The sequence below is a fragment of the Copadichromis virginalis genome, linkage group LG16, assembly GCF_057382275.1.
Source record: "Copadichromis virginalis isolate Kocher_CV1m ecotype Utaka linkage group LG16, C_Virginalis_male_GT1.1, whole genome shotgun sequence".
NCBI classification, from domain to species: domain Eukaryota; kingdom Metazoa; phylum Chordata; class Actinopteri; order Cichliformes; family Cichlidae; genus Copadichromis; species Copadichromis virginalis.
The window spans coordinates 20,355,791-20,371,971 of record NC_140633.1 but is presented as its reverse complement, the minus strand read 5'-3'; the positions used below and the strand labels follow the sequence as shown (position 1 = coordinate 20,371,971).

The following is a 16,181-nucleotide window of genomic DNA, read 5'->3' as shown; positions in this document are numbered from 1 at the left end:
CCACATAGCATTGCGCTCCCGCTGCACTTACCGTGAGCCACCATGCCTCTGAGGCTGTCTGCTGCAAAAAGCCCGCTTTCCAGATATTTCCAATCTCTGCACAGCTGTTCAGCACGAGCGTTTGGGTAAGATAAATCCGAATGTGGAAGAAGAGCTGTGAAAGTAGGGTGCGGGTGATAAAAGATAAAATATATTTGTTGCTTTTCCAGCGCCGGAGCCGCCTGCCTCGGCTCGGTGAATTTAAAAGGTCGCAGCTGTCTGACTCTGAAGGATTTCAGCTCAGATGAAATCAAGAAGCTGCTGTGGGTCTCCGGAGACCTCAAGCATCGGATCAAGCACGAAAAACAGGTATTTAACTTTAATTGCAAAACTTCAGTACTTATAGTTGGTGTACTCTGTGGTCTCTGGATGTGTAATTAAGAGTCATTTCTATTTCAGTATTTGCCTCTTCTACAAGGAAAGTCGATTGCAATGATATTTGAGAAGAGGAGCACCAGAACAAGAATGTCCACAGAAACAGGTGTCAGTTTTTCTATGCAAACATATGCATGACGTGGCTCAGGGTATGGGATTTGACAGAGGCAAGATATTTCATTGCTATATGTAGTGGTGTGGAAAGGCTTTTGTCCCCCTATTCTGATTTCCTATTTTTTTGTTTGTCACATTTAAAATTTTCAGCTCATCAAACAAATTTAAATATTAGACAAAGATAACGCAAGTAAACGCAAAATGCAATTTCTAAATAAAGGTGTTTGTTAAGAGGAAAAAATCCAAACCTACATGACCCTGTATGAAAAATTATTGCCCAATAAAACCTAATAACTGGTTGGGCCACTTTTAGTAGCAACAACTTAAATTAGGTGTTTGCGATAACTGGCAATGAGTCTTTCACTGCACCGTGGAGGAATTTCAGCCGCTGATCTTTGCAGAATTGTTGTAATTCTGCCACATTAGAGGGTTTTTGAGCATGAGCCGCCTTTATACGGTCACGCCACAGCATCTCAATCAGATTCAGTCTTCATTTTGTTTTGCTTGTGTATCTTTATATTTTTCATGTGTTTGGTTACTCATATATTTCAGGGTTTTTTTTTTTCCTAAGTCATTCTTTTTTATTTAATATTATGTTAAATTAATGGAAACTTGCTTCCACCACTGAAAAAAACAACATTTTTTTCTGTAAGTCACAAATTTAGGTTGTTATTGTGTATAAATTGAGCAATGAAAGTGATTCTGAAATTTGCTGTGTGTTTCTTTATGCATATAATGGATGCTTTCTCCCATTGGAAAAACAACAACAAAACACACACAAAAACATTGTTGTTATCCATAACTGCACACCTTCATGACGACCGTAACGAAACTTGGAATTTTCTTAACCTTAATTTAAAAATTTCAAGTTATTTCGTTCAATTTAGACGTTTTTAGTTAACTATGTCAAGATGCGAAATTAATAAGTTACACAATCTTTTGATAATAACCCAAAATTTTTATTTGTTTTATTTTTTCAGAGGCAGAAAGTTGAAGTTTTTCCATAATTACTGTTTCAATTATACATCCCAATATTTGCTTTGTAGCTTTTTGTTAGTCAGCTTTTTTATTATTTATATGTATTAACTGAATCATTCTTGATTTAATATTGGCATAGATCCATACAGTTACACCCTACAGTGAGTAATATGGTCTTGTCACATCAGGCCAAAGTCAGTCTTTGTTTACATAGATGACATGTATGAATGAATGCTTGCTTTATTTCACTGATGAAAACATGCTAATGTAGCTTTACCTATAGGGATTAAAAGTACAATGGTTTTAACAGTGGTATCTTACTGCATGGAAGGTCATTAAGCCAATAATTACATAAATTAAAAAACTATCCTTGTGCAGGAGCCTGGCTAATGCCATTCAGTGCAGTCATTGTTAATGTAGTCACAAAAGAACTGCTGAAAGGCGACTTTCAGTACAAACCCCCACCAAAACACTGATCAGCACTCCTCATTTCCCCTCTCCACCACCCCCACACTCCCCTTAGTGTGCACTCCTCTATATATTCCTGCCTGCACATTTACTTTAAGTACACTTTTTAAAGCACTAGTTGACTTTTAGGGAAACTAAAAGTACCTTAATCTTGTAACTCCAGGATTTTCTCTGCTGGGTGGACACCCCTGTTTCCTTGCCTCACAGGACATCCACCTGGGAGTGAATGAGAGCTGCACAGATACAGCCAGGTGAGCTGTTGGTTTATCTCAGGGAAATAAAAGCAGCTGCAGGCTTTAACCTTTTCTATAGCAGTCTCCTCATGATTTTCATTGTTGTATGTAATTGCTGAAGAAGAAACGCAGTTTTTCTCAACAAGATTTCCCTCCTGGCTCAGTATATAAACCACAAAGTCCTTGTGCATGTCTGATCTTTCACAACAGGGTCCTCTCTGGATTCTGTGATGTTGTCTTGGCTCGTGTTTACAAACACTCGATGCTGGAGGAGCTAGATAGGGAGGCTTCAATCCCCATCATTAACGGACTGTCAGATCTGTATCACCCAATCCAGATTCTGGCTGACTTCCTCACCTTACAGGTACTCTTACACTGTGGTATTCTGCAATTTTAATGCACTAGTTGATAACCATGCAGTACCTGTTTTCTTTAAATCCAGGAGCATTACGGATCCCTTAATGGTCTAACGGTGAGCTGGATTGGAGATGGCAACAATGTTCTCCACTCCTTCATGATGACTGCAGCCAAACTCGGAGTTCATCTTAAGGTTGCTACACCGAAGGTTGGTTTCTTATTGCACTATTGGATGCATGTGATCTCTTTGTTACTCTGGTCTTTGTATCTTATGTGTTTTTGTGTAGTTTGAGGTTAAAGGCAGGCAGTCAGCCTTGAGCTTCTTATCTGCGCACTTCTTGTGTCAGTAAGATAAAGTCATATCTTTGTGTTCAGGGGTACGAGCCAGGCAAGGGCGTTACTGAAGAGGCACACAGGCTCGCCAAACAGGTGAGGTCCTCTAAAACCTGCCATTAATGTCTTCTAGTTTCAAGTATTCTGCCAAGGTTAATGTTAATAAATAATATTATATTCTGTCTCAGCATGGTACTCAGTTGATTCTGACCTCTGACCCCATGGAGGCTGCCCGTGACAGCAATGTCTTGGTCACTGACACCTGGGTCGGTATGGGACAGGAAGAGGAGAAGAAAAAGAGGCTAAAAGACTTCCATGGATACCAGATTTCTATGCAGGTAAAGAAGGACATTACTTTCAGCCAAGTAGTTACTCTCACCTTTTTACCTGTTTTTAAACACTAATATTTTTCAGATAAAAATCATTTATTTGCTATATGTTTGGGTGTGTATATGTGTATTAATGATACATGAATATATAACAAATCACGGAAAAGTATTGTTGTTGTTTTTTTAGATAAAGACAAGAAAACTGTATAAAAATGGTTTTTGAGAAAGTTTTGTTTTTATGCATCATGTCACCACCTATTGAAACTGGTTTTAAATGGTTTTAGTTTAGTTTTTCTGCGTATACAGGGAGTGCAGAATTATTAGGCAAGTTGTATTTTTGAGGAATAATGTTATTATTGAACAACAACCATGTTCTCAATGAACCCAAAAAACTCATTAATATCAAAGCTGAATGTTTTTGGAAGTAGTTTTTAGTTTGTTTTTAGTTTTAGCTATTTTAGGGGGATATCTGTGTGTGCAGGTGACTATTAATGTGCATAATTATTAGGCAACTTAACAAAAAACAAATATATACCCATTTCAATTATTGATTTTTACCAGTGAAACCAATATAACATCTCCACATTCACAAATATACATTTCTGACATTCAAAAACAAAACAAAAACAAATCAGCGACCAATATAGCCACCTTTCTTTGCAAGGACACTCAAAAGCCTGCCATCCATGGATTCTGTCAGTGTTTTGATCTGTTCACCATCAACATTGCGTGCAGCAGCAACCACAGCCTCCCAGACACTGTTCAGAGAGGTGTACTGTTTTCCCTCCTTGTAAATCTCACATTTGATGATGGACCACAGGTTCTCAATGGGGTTCAGATCAGGTGAACAAGGTGGCCATGTCATTAGTTTTTCTTCTTTTATACCCTTTCTTGCCAGCCACGCTGCGGAGTACTTGGACGCGTGTGATGGAGCATTGTCCTGCATGAAAATCACGTTTTTCTTGAAGGATGCAGACTTCTTCCTGTACCACTGCTTGAAGAAGGTGTCTTCCAGAAACTGGCAGTAGGACTGGGAGTTGAGCTTGACTCCATCCTCAACCCGAAAAGGCCCCACAAGCTCATCTTTGATGATACCAGCCCAAACCAGTACTCCACCTCCACCTTGCTGGCGTCTGAGTCGGACTGGAGCTCTCTGCCCTTTACCAATCCAGCCACGGGCCCATCCATCTGGCCCATCAAGACTCACTCTCATTTCATCAGTCCATAAAACCTTAGAAAAACCAGTCTTGAGATATTTCTTGGCCCAGTCTTGACGTTTCAGCTTGTGTGTCTTGTTCAGTGGTGGTCGTCTTTCAGCCTTTCTTACCTTGGCCATGTCTCTGAGTATTGCACACCTTGTGCTTTTGGGCACTCCAATGATGTTGCAGCTCTGAAATATGGCCAAACTGGTGGCAAGTGGCATCTTGGCAGCTGCACGCTTGACTTTTCTCAGTTCATGGGCAGTTATTTTGCGCCTTGGTTTTTCCACACGCTTCTTGCGACCCTGTTGACTATTTTGAATGAAACGCTTGATTGTTCGATGATCACGCTTCAGAAGCTTTGCAATTTTGAGACTGCTGCATCCCTCTGCAAGATATCTCACTATTTTTGACTTTTCTGAGCCTGTCAAGTCCTTCTTTTGACCCATTTTGCCAAAGGAAAGGACGTTGCCTAATAATTATGCACACCTGATATAGGGTGTTGATGTCATTAGACCACACCCCTTCTCATTACAGAGATGCACATCACCTAATATGCTTAATTGGTAATAGGCTTTCGAGCCTATACAGCTTGGAGTAAGACAACATGCATGAAGAGGATGATGTGGACAAAATACTCATTTGCCTAATAATTCTGTAGTATACACAGTTAGATACTTTCATATTAAGAAAACAAGTTCAAGGAAGGGAAGGAAAGGAAAGTCTAAGTCACATCCCTGAAAATCCTTACACTCCATGGACGATAACACTTACCCGTGGTTTGATGCCCTTCTGTTACAGACAGGAAGTGTGGCCAAGTCAGACTGGACCTTCCTGCACTGTCTCCCTCGGAAAATGGAGGAGGTGGATGATCAGGTGTTCTACTCATCCCGTTCTCTCGTTTTTTCGGAGGCAGAGAATAGAAAATGGACCATCATGGTGGGCTGAAATGTTAACGCACAATGTGCTGTTTGAGTTTGTTTTAATCCCCTTTTAACTCCAGTTTAATTTTCTTTCAACTGACCATCACAACTGTCTTCTGTCTTTCAGGGCCTCATTGTTTCTCTTCTGACCGACTACACGCCACAGATCCCCATGCTGAAGTTTTAACATCAGTTATTAAGAGGGACTAAGCTTTTCTGTGGCATGGGATGACTTCAAAGAAGACTTTTGCAATGCTGTCATATTGTAACTTCAGGATAGAGCTGCCATGTGGGAGCGTGGGGCTGTGGTGTGCTTCTGTTTATGTGTAGTAGGTCTGTGTGTCAAAGTGCAGAGAACCCAGGAATTCCCAGGACTCGCTTATTGCTCACAGTTCTTATTTCACTCTTGTGTGATGTGTCACCACAGCTGCCTTAAAACTTAAGTGACGATGAAGAACTAGAGGTTAATCCATAAATAAAATACCCCCACTGATTTTGTAAATGTTTAGTGCATATCTGGAATTTGCAATACACCAATGATACAGAGATACTGTTTAATAAAATGTATTTTGTGACCAAGGGCCTCACTTGAAGCCACTTCAGTCAATTGTTCAATTACTTTTAAGCCTCTGAAAATGGGGAAGTGTATAAAAATGCACAATATTTTATCATAAAACCCTGTAAGTTTAAGCTGAAAGCCTGCACTCACAAAATCACACTATGACACCGCTTTATATACTACACTTGCAGAACTAAACATGTTATGTGTTATTGGCTGAGTGCGCCCCCTATGGGATGGAGCCGTGAAGCCTTCAGAGTTTTTTCATTGGATAAGCGGAGGTGACGTTTTAGTGCGGGAAGCTATGATCTACGTGGGTGGTCCAGCTGGATAAAACGATGCAGCTCAGTAATTCATTCATAAACAAGCCGGCCTGTCATCAAGTAAACACTCACGCACACATTCACATGGCTTTGTAAACACTACTATAAACGCACACGGTGCGTGTGGCATCCGCGAAAGAATCCACTATACTTTCATCGTTGTTCTGCACTTGTCATAAGGATTTGATCACAACAAACTCCACACGGTTAAATTAAATAACGTAAGCTGGTTCAATGGCAATATGAAAGCAAGACAATGCTCTTAAGCGACCACCCACGTACGGAAGGAGACTGCTCGGGGAGGGAGTCGAAGCTGAGGTGGGAGGTGGATGGGGAGGAGGACGCCATTGCAGCCGCAGCTGGCCGTTTGTGAGTCGGCGGAGGAGAGAGACATTACCAAAGTGAACAATGTCGACTGGCTTTCAGGGATTTCCCTGGCTCGGCTCTCTCTTCTGGGGCTGTGGTGTGGAAACAGAGGAGTAAGATGGACGTTTTATCCCCGTCGAGAGTGAAAATGTGGAGCCGCAGCGCTGAGCCTAAGCAGGTCAAAAAAAAAAAGAGCCGAGTTTCAGGGGGACAATGGGGGAAAGTTTTGGCTAACTAACGGTAGTTTTAGCTAATGTTAGCGTTACCGCTAACTCACCGTGCTGCACCTTCTTCACATGTGCAAGATGCAGTTTTATTTTGTATTTTTTTACTTCCATATTCACGCTAAATCAAAAGGTTAACACTAACAGGGAAACAAAATAGTGAGCTTTAACAACAATTACGCTTTTCCGATGCGAAATAATGTGCAAAGATAATGCTTTCCACTAGTGAAAGGCTTTAACTGTGACCGAAGACTGTTTAATAGTGAAAAGTTTACCCTGGCTGTAAACAGTCTTTTAACGTGGTGAAATCTAGTGTTCAAATCCTCTATAGTTTTTTAAAACTGCAGTAAATTGTTGCTGGAGTTATTGTTATACATTAGTAGAGTTATATTGCTAGTACATAAACACGTATGGTGGGAGGTGGTACAGTAACCAGTGTTTGTTAGTTTTATTTCTGACATTCTTTTTCACCTGTAAACATTTACTTTTGTACTTTGAACCTTAATGTGAAACGTGTGTGTACCACTTTACTTAAAGCCGTCACTATTTAGTATTCATATGTAGCATACATATTTTATAAATATGTAAAATTTGTACCATGGAGCAAAATTTGGGCAAATCCAGGTAACTCCAGAGTTTAGCCTCGACTGTGAAGGCAGTTCACTTCTTACTGCGGTATATCCCCGTGGATGAGCTGCAGTCCTAACCTGTTCTAGATGAGGTTATGATCAAGATTAGACCTCAACCACGTCCTGTCCAGTTAGTTCTCTGGAATATATCACGCCAAGAAGAGTGATATCTACTACCTACTAGCACAAAGGGTGCTAGTAGGTAGTAGGAAGATCTGAGGTCTTTATCTTTCTCTAAAGACCATCTGTAATTAATATTTAGTCTTAGATGCATCTTTATTCTGTAATGTTAGTTTTCTCTGTTGGCTGTAAACAATTCTGCAACTTGTTGTTGTTGTTTTTGCTCTATAAGCATAAATATTTGATGTCAAACCAGGGCATCTGTTTGGGGATTGAACTTGGCTGTAGATTAGTTTGAATTCGTTTTTTTGCGTTTATTCTTTTCTCACAGAGCGTTAAACACTATTGATAGTTTGTCTGCAGCAGCTGTATTATGTGTTTAACCTCTGAAAATGACCTGTGCATGTTTTGGATTGCTCAGATGCTTCCAACGCTTTAGATTTGATAAATCCTGGATTGACTACTTCATGTTACCCTAAGCCCAAATCCTGTTGTTGGGCTAACTAAAGCCAGATAACAATATCCTGCGTATGTTATCAAACTTGCTTCATAGTACAGGTCCCTGGTCTTTGCTATTAGTTTTTGTGCTGCAGAAAATAGTAAAATCCATGAGTTGAGTTCCAGCTGCATGAATGTAGATTGAGGGTTGAAGGGTTGTTTTTCGCTGTAATTCATGATATTGTTTTGTTTTTTTCTTTGTCTTAGTTTGGCAATTTATTTTGTCTAATAATGCCTTCTCCTCAGCAGTCCCCCACCATTCCTTCACCAGTCCGGTGGCCCAGCTTCTCACCATGAACACGAGCAGGAACTGTACCACAGTGGGGAATGGCGAGGGTCTGGCTGCCCTGGAGTCAGTCTCCATTGTGACCATCACGCTGCTCGCCTGCCTCGGGAACTTTCTGATTGTGGCAACCCTTTATCGCAGGCCTTATCTGCTCACACCCAGCAACAAGTTTGTGTTCAGCCTGACTCTGTCCAACCTGCTGCTGTCCGTGCTGGTGCTACCGTTTGTAGCTGTGAGCTCAGCAAAGAGAGAGTGGATGTTTGGGGTGGTGTGGTGCAACTTCACCGCCCTGCTCTATCTCCTCATCAGCTCTGCCAGCATGCTTACCCTTGGAGCTATCGCTATCGACAGGTTAGTGCCAGATTATACTGTATTATATTGTAGCCCTATAATCAATCTAAGCATTTAACTTGAATTCTTTTAAAAAGTGAGCCCTTACACTGACATTAGGACATATGGTTCCCTCCAGCGGAGAACCTGTAGCCCATTTTTGGTCTCTGCTAATTTCTGAGAAAGATTTAGCTGATTAATGCATCGCTATATTATTAATTTATCCCAGATGTTGGGAGATTCTGGCATCAAATGGACTAGAGCATGAAATTTAGTGTTGCTTTAAGTCCTGAAGCTGAACGTAACCAAGACAGTAAAGTTACAGTAAGCATAGGAAACTGAAGGTTAGCAATTTTCCACTTCAAGCTCAGATGAATGTTATGCTGAATAAAGTTTTAAAAAATGCTCTTGGTGCATTTCCCTCTAACGTCACACTCTTGTAAATAAGAGAGGTTAACCACAGACTTAATTTGTGGTATTTTCCTGTAGATTTCTCTGATCAGGTGATGAGCATGGGCTTAAATGCTTGAACTTTAAATGCCTGCTTAAACAAATACATGGAATAAAGCCAGTAAACATATTGCACAAAATTTATAGACAAAAAGTTATAGATATTTTAAGGCACTTTATTTATTCCAACAACAAAAAAACATCTTTGATATTTGGGGTTTCCTAGTTTTCATTTTCTGGTTCCAGTTTTTAGACTCGATCGTATTTTGCCAATATTTTGTGCAAGTACTTTGTGTAATAACAAACTCAAATGGTTATTCAGACACAAAGTTCAGTTTATTTTGCTTTGCTTGTAAGAAGGGGAGAATTGTTAATTAATTTTGGTAATCAAAAAATATACAGTAACATACGATACCATCTCAGAAAATGTCCTTCCAGCCCCATTATTTGTCCATCAAACATTCCCCGGCTGTGAGGTTTTCTCTATGTATCCATGTTTTGTTTGATTGCAAATTTAAATTCTTTGGGTTGTGGCTTATTTGTTCAGAAAACCATGCAATTAGGAGACACCTTTGGGACTCGAGGAAATTGTTACCAGCTGTTCTGTTGTTTTCCTAAATGCTAGAAAACGCCTGAAATGATTAATCTGATGTTCAGACCAATAATCAACAATTGAATGACTTTTGAGATTAACACTAAAGTTTCAGCACTTATAATAACTTCTTATCCACATGCACTGCCTTTCAGATTTTCTGGAGCTACTTTTAAACCGCTGCAGTTGAATACTGTTTTAATTCTGTTGGGTGTCGCAGAGCTACCGAGAGCTACTGTAAATTTTCTGTGTAGCGCACAGTTCCTGCTGTTCTCACTGCTCACCTAATTATCCTCAGCATCCTTTGGGAATTTTAGATTACAGAGCCTGTTTTTGTTCTTCTGCCAAGCCCGTCTGTTCTCTTCTGTTTGCAGCTTTTAGGAAAACATTTCACAGGATTGTCGGGGAGAGAGAAAAGTGCAGCTTTTAGCTTTTGTATCACTGACTCCAATCTCAGCAGCCTGTGTGCTAGTCTGATCAAAAGTCTCCCTGGAGGACGGTGTTGAGTTCCTGTTGTGCAGATTTCTTCATCGTGCTCATGTCTCCTCACAACAGGTACTACGCCGTGCTCTACCCGATGATCTACCCCATGAAGATCACAGGCAACCGGGCGGTTGTCGTCATCGCCTACGTGTGGTTTCACTCGTTGGTAGGCTGCCTGCCTCCTCTGTTCGGCTGGTCCTCCTTTGAGTTCGACTGCTTCAAGTGGACGTGCGTGGCGTCGTGGCACAGAGAGCCGAGCTACACGGCCTTCTGGGTCACCTGGTGCATCCTCCCACCCTTCTTCATTATGCTGGCGTGTTACGGTGTCATTTTCCGCGTAGCCCGCATGAAAGCCCGCAAAGTTCACTGTGGGACTGTTGTTGTGGCCCAGGACGACTCCACTGGAGCCCAGAGGAACGGGCGTAAGAACTCGAGCACCTCGACTTCCTCTAATGGAAGTCGGCGGAGCCTCGTGTACGCAGGGAGTCAGTGCAAGGCTTTAGTCACCATCTTAGTGGTGATTGGCACCTTCCTCATGACCTGGGGGCCATACGTTGGGGTGGTGGGCACTGAGGCCTTGTGGGGTCAGGGCAGCGTGTCTCAGTGGGTGGAGACTCTGGTAGCGTGGCTGTCTTTCTGCAGCGCGGTGTGCCACCCACTCATCTATGGCCTGTGGAATAAAACGGTGAGGAAGGAGCTGCTGGGGATGTGCTTTGGAGATCGGTACTACAGAGAGTCGTTTGCCACGCGCCAAAGGACGTCCCGCCTCTTCAGCATCTCCAACAGAATCACAGGTGGGACTATAGCTGGGGCTCTCTGTGTCATGCAGATGTGTGTGTATGTTGCTGGTTTTATCTTTAGTAAATGCATAAGGCTGGTTTAGATTTATATTCCTGCGGGATGTGATGATCTCATGAGAATTTGTGTTTTCAGACTTGGGGATGTCCCCACACCTGACTGCCATGCTCGCGGGTGGAGGACAGCTGTTGGCCCCAGGAAGCAGCACAGGAGACACTGGCTTCAGTTTCACTCAGGACTCATGTAAGTTGCACACGGAAAGGGGGAAATAATTGCTTCATATCAAAAACTCCAAGCAATCCTCAAGTGCTGCCAAGAGCATGCCAAAGCAACAGGTGGCGATATAACCCTAAGCGTGAAGAATTGTACTATGTACTAATAAAAACGGTGCACAGTCTGATGTCCACATTTAAGTGCAGAAACTAAGATTTTGGAAAAACTTCATCCTGGCAGGAGTTTTTCAGTGGTCGAAAGGCAAATACACAGAAAAGCCATATTTACCAAAACACCCATGTACGTGTAGATGTAGCACAAGCTGTCTTACCATTGTGTCCATTTTTTATTTATTTATTTATTTTTACAAACAGGACATGATATTAGTGCATCTAATTAAAATTCATACATTTCCGAACCTGATCTTTCAGCAGCTCCTCTGTTTTCTTTTTTGCCTGCGTTGTGAGCTTTTGTATCCACAACACTGTTGTTTCAATTCGTTTTTATAGGGAGTTGACTAACTTCAATAATCATTGCAGAAAAATTATAAGTGTATGAAAAATTTAAATTTAGTAAAAAAAAAAAAACCCTGCATATTATCATGCATGTCTATTAGTCCAGGGGTGCTGGAGCCTATTTCACCTGCCAAAGGGTCAAAAGGTTGGGTAGACCCTGGATGCAGATGAGGATCTGAAAAAAATGACAATTTGTCATGTGTACCTTATTATTATCTCTTCTATGTAGACTTTACAGATCCCCAACCCCGAGACTGAGGCAGTTTGATGATTGTAGGATTATCGTGTATTTTATCCCTACAGACTCATGAATAAAATGAAACATCCCTCAAAAGGTTGATTCTGTTCATCTGGACGTAGAATTTTTCAGTGGGAGAAAGGTTTCGTCACTCATCCAAGTGACTTCTTCAGTCTCAGCTGACTGCAGGTTACCCCAATCTTATAAACAGTACATTTGCATAATGATTGAAACTAGCACCACTGAAGGAACAATGGGCTGGGAGGTCTGTTCCATGATCATTAATATGTAAATTCTCATGACCATTGATCAACAACTACTGATCAAAGACCAATGCACTGTTTATAAGGTTGGTCAAAATGTCAAAAGTGTTTGATTGGCCACCATAATCTGCTTAAGTTTTTAAGATGACAGAAAAACTGAAGGTATTCTGAAAGTTAAGAATATTTACATTTTTCCAGCAGCATTTGACAGCTAATCGAGCAGTTGAGATTCTTCATAAACATACAGCATTGTCACACAGTCATCAGCCTACAGAAACTTACCAGACCGTGGAGTTTGTTAAAAGAGCTCTTTCCTGCAGCAGACCGAAACACAGTGAATCACTGCTGTTTGGCTTCAAATAGAATTGAAAGCATGTTCCTATGGGTGAAATCCCTTCAGCGCCTGGTCGTTTGTTTCAGAATACTTTCGCTCTAGAAAAAAATGCTACATAAATACCTTTTCATTTAAGAACATACTGAGGGCTTATTGAGAACTTTTTGTCCAATTATGCCAAAAACATGCTGCATCGCCTAACTTTGATTTAGAATTTATGCGTTTCTAGAAAGAAAAGCAGCACTTTTTTTTTTCTCAATTTTTTTCTACAGTTAAGTTTAAAATTAAAAGAGAACAAAGCTGTAAAGATGAAGTTTGAAAGCCTTACAAACCTTACTGCATCATACACCTCTTTGTTGGGCAGCCTTTTTGTTTTCCAGCTCATGTTTTTAACTGATCCTGTAGGGAGGGCAAGTGGTGTCATGTTCAACACAAACAAATGGCTTGTGATCCACCTTTGTGTGTACATTTGTGGCCATATGGTATGAAGATGACTTTTACTGCAACTTTCCTGCAATCTCTGTTAAGTTCTGCTTGCAGTTAACTTGCAATGATCCTCTTTATTTTCCTACACAGGCACAGATGTGATGCTGCTGGATAACTTCTCCACAGATGGCTCCTCCCTCGCGCAGCACCACGGGCCTCCGTCCGGGAAAAGGAGGAGCTCAGTCACCTTTGAAGACCAGGTGGAGCATTCCAAAGGTATCTGTCATTCATTTCCCGCTTCTACAGAAGATTAGAGAGCAGGGAAAATACCTTAGACTTCACATGATACACAAATGACCAAAAAAAGAAAAGAAAAGGGACCAGGCAAGAGAATTGTTTACTGTAGCTTGTGTTTACCAAAGCTTTGACTGATGTCTGTTGATTTCCGCAGCTGAAAACACATCCTCAGTCCAGATCCACGCAGAGGTGCACAAATCTCTCGACATGTTCGCCTCCTGCTTGGCGAAAGCCATAGAGAGCGATGCTAAGCTCACCCTGTTTGGGGAGAGTTCAGCTCTGTCAGCAGGACTCCTCACAGCGAGGGCCGCACCGAGGCCCAGATACCTGGAAGGCCAGAGACTGAGGCTGGAGAGTATTGATGAAGGGATCGTTAAGGATGACAGAGGTGAAGAAGAGCAGGATGGAGAGGAGAAACCCACCTGAACAGCAGCTTTCCCACTCTTGACTAGGGATGGGTACCGGTGTTCTGACATAAACGGTAGTAACCAGACCGAAAAGCAGCGCACATTTCAGTGCTTTATTTCGGTGCTTTTTTTTCCTGAGCTGTGATACACTTTAGATTCTAGCCAATCATTTTACGTTTCCGAGGATAGTAGGCGGGGCCAGGTACGTACGTTCTTTTAGAGCAGAGCTACAGATTAAAAATGCCCAAGGCGAAGCAGTCAAAAGTCTGGCTGTACTTCACAGCAAAATATGCAAACTCAGCAGCCTGCAACAAGTGCTTCAAGCTGATACTGTGATACTGTCAAAGGAGGTAACACCTCAAATCCGATGAAACAGCTGGCGACGCATAGAGGTTTTTTTTTTAAAAGCCGAGAAATGCGCCGTATTTGATAGCTTGCTGCGAGACCTCACACCGAGCGCATCTACTGCGGGTGTGGTGCCTGTTATCAGACCCGGAGTTAGCAACATCCCCAAAAACACGAAGAGGAGAGTCCTGGCCCCTAGCCCTGCCAGTGTAGCAGAAATGATGACGGATGATGATGCAGCAGCAGCCGTTCTTCTCTGCGTGAGTAGCTTAATGTTGTTCGTGTGTAATTTACGTTGAGTAGGCTAACCACGTTATTACATGAATGCAGGTAAGGTGAACTAGCAAACAGCGTCGTAGTTACATGCGGCTGTCTTCTTGTTTGATGGCAGATACTCCCTTCACCCTGGCCAAAAAGGCTAAAATGACCAAAGAAAAAGAGGGAAACAGCTGAACATGAGAGGTTTTGGACAAAGTTTGTGTTTTTTCCATTGTTTAAGCTCTGCTTCCAGCCAAGAGTGATACCATATATGCCCCATAGCTGCAGAAAAGGCTGTTATCTTTTTATAAAAAACAGCTGAACATGAGAGGTTTTTGGACCAATTTTGTGTTCTCCATTCTTTAAGCACCGTTCGAGCACCGGCACCGTTTCAAAAGTACCGATTTGGCACCGGTATCGGATAAAACCTAAACGATACCCATCCCTACTCTTGACACTGTTACAGAGCTCTGTGGTACCGCTGATGAAGTCTGCCCTCTTTACATGTGGATACTCCTTACTTGAAATTATTAGCGAACAGGAAGAGGCACGTTATTCATTCTACGATGTTGGACCCAGTGCATAGCATCAAATCTAATAGGAAGCCTTAACTACTGTAACTTCATTGGTCTGATCATTTTATTAACTTCTGCTATAATATATATTATGCTATTGTATGTTTTTAAGCTTAATAAGAAAAATTGCCTCAGTGGGCAAAATGAAAAAAAAAAAAAAAAAAAATAACAGCATCTTTTGACAGATTAGCTCTTTTCAGGTAGAATTTCTCTCCTAACATTGCACTCAGTAAATCCTCACTACAGGTTTTCCACTCACTGTGGAGAATTAGACTGTGAGGTACGTGTTTACTCAACGCAGGACAACCTGCACCTTTGTCACTCTTACTGGTACAGGATGAACTCCAGTAATTTGAATTTGCATGGGAAAGAGTCATTTTCAATATTATTATTATCACCGTCACTTTGCCTCCTGCAACAGTGAAGTTTTACTGATTTCAGAGGCATCACTGGTAGATTTGGACAAAGGAGTCGTTGAAATGGCTTTAGTTTGCAGATCAAAGTGAAATTAAGTTAGACTGAACAGCTGTTCTGTGTTCTAGTAGCTGCAGTTTCAACAGAGTCAAAGACACTTGGTATAACAACATTTACACACTTCTAAATGACCCAATTAATATGTGCACATTCCAGTGACAATGGGATGCAGTTTGCATTTTGTTCAGTGATGTTAGTAAAGGTACGGCATAACACTTTGCATATATGAACATATTCTGCCAGCAAAAAATCTAAAATGTCTGTTAATATCTGTAGTATGAATAAGGTGCCTGCTGTAAGCACGGCTGGAGGCCTGGTATTTCATGATTACGTGCGACTGTGGGCAAACAGAGTTATTGCACTTAAACACACAATGGGTACTCTTTCACTGCAGTTTCTTATCAGTGAAGACCGAATGAGCTAACAAGAAATGGAGATCATAGGAAAATGAAGTCCAGAATCAATAATCGATCTTGTTGATGTCAGAAATGTTTGTGTGTTTAGTGTTGAATCAGGAAACCTGAGCATAGGGAATATTCATTGGTACACTGGGTTGTACCTCATCTTATACACTCTCTGTATTAGGAGACAATTTTTTTTATACATAGAGCCCAGTTGTGGTGCTTCAGTCTTACCTCGTATGTTGAACAGGTATTATGTTTGTAAGAAAAAAAATGTACACCTGAGTGATGTAACCTTTTCATATACAGTAAGTGTTAATACAAATGTTTGCATTAAATTTAGTTTTTACATAAAACATCGTTTGAATTCTTTGTCTGCTGTGAATGAGAGCTGAAGCCAAACAGCAACCAAAACATTGAATCACTGAG

At 41.3% G+C, this 16,181-nt stretch overlaps 2 protein-coding genes across 6 annotated transcripts in view; both read left to right on the top strand.

Moving 5' to 3' along the window:
• The first annotated feature begins 42 nt into the window (after positions 1 to 42).
• otc (ornithine transcarbamylase) lies at positions 43 to 5,945 on the top strand. The gene is made up of 10 exons (XM_085433680.1): positions 43 to 125; positions 210 to 348; positions 439 to 520; positions 2,138 to 2,225; positions 2,418 to 2,571; positions 2,650 to 2,772; positions 2,940 to 2,993; positions 3,086 to 3,235; positions 5,227 to 5,364; positions 5,476 to 5,945. The coding sequence occupies exons 1-10, from the start codon at positions 43 to 45 to the stop codon at positions 5,533 to 5,535; spliced, it is 1,071 nt and encodes a 356-aa protein (XP_085289806.1). The 3' UTR covers positions 5,536 to 5,945.
• A 275-nt stretch (positions 5,946 to 6,220) lies between these two features.
• Positions 6,221 to 16,181, top strand: part of gpr161b (G protein-coupled receptor 161b) — a 34,821-nt gene continuing 24,860 nt past the window's right edge. For 3 of the 5 annotated variants that reach the window (XM_085433676.1, XM_085433675.1, XM_085433674.1), the window contains exons 1-6: positions 6,221 to 6,774; positions 8,317 to 8,704; positions 10,281 to 11,002; positions 11,142 to 11,249; positions 13,146 to 13,271; positions 13,447 to 13,680. In XM_085433676.1, the coding sequence (XP_085289802.1) occupies positions 8,361 to 8,704; positions 10,281 to 11,002; positions 11,142 to 11,249; positions 13,146 to 13,271; positions 13,447 to 13,680 (1,534 nt within the window). In that variant the 5' untranslated portion in view covers positions 6,221 to 6,774; positions 8,317 to 8,360. Of the gene's footprint in view, positions 6,775 to 8,316; positions 8,705 to 10,280; positions 11,003 to 11,141; positions 11,250 to 13,145; positions 13,272 to 13,446; positions 16,103 to 16,181 lie in introns of those variants that run through there. The other 2 variants (XM_085433677.1, XM_085433679.1) reach the window with 2 other exon arrangements.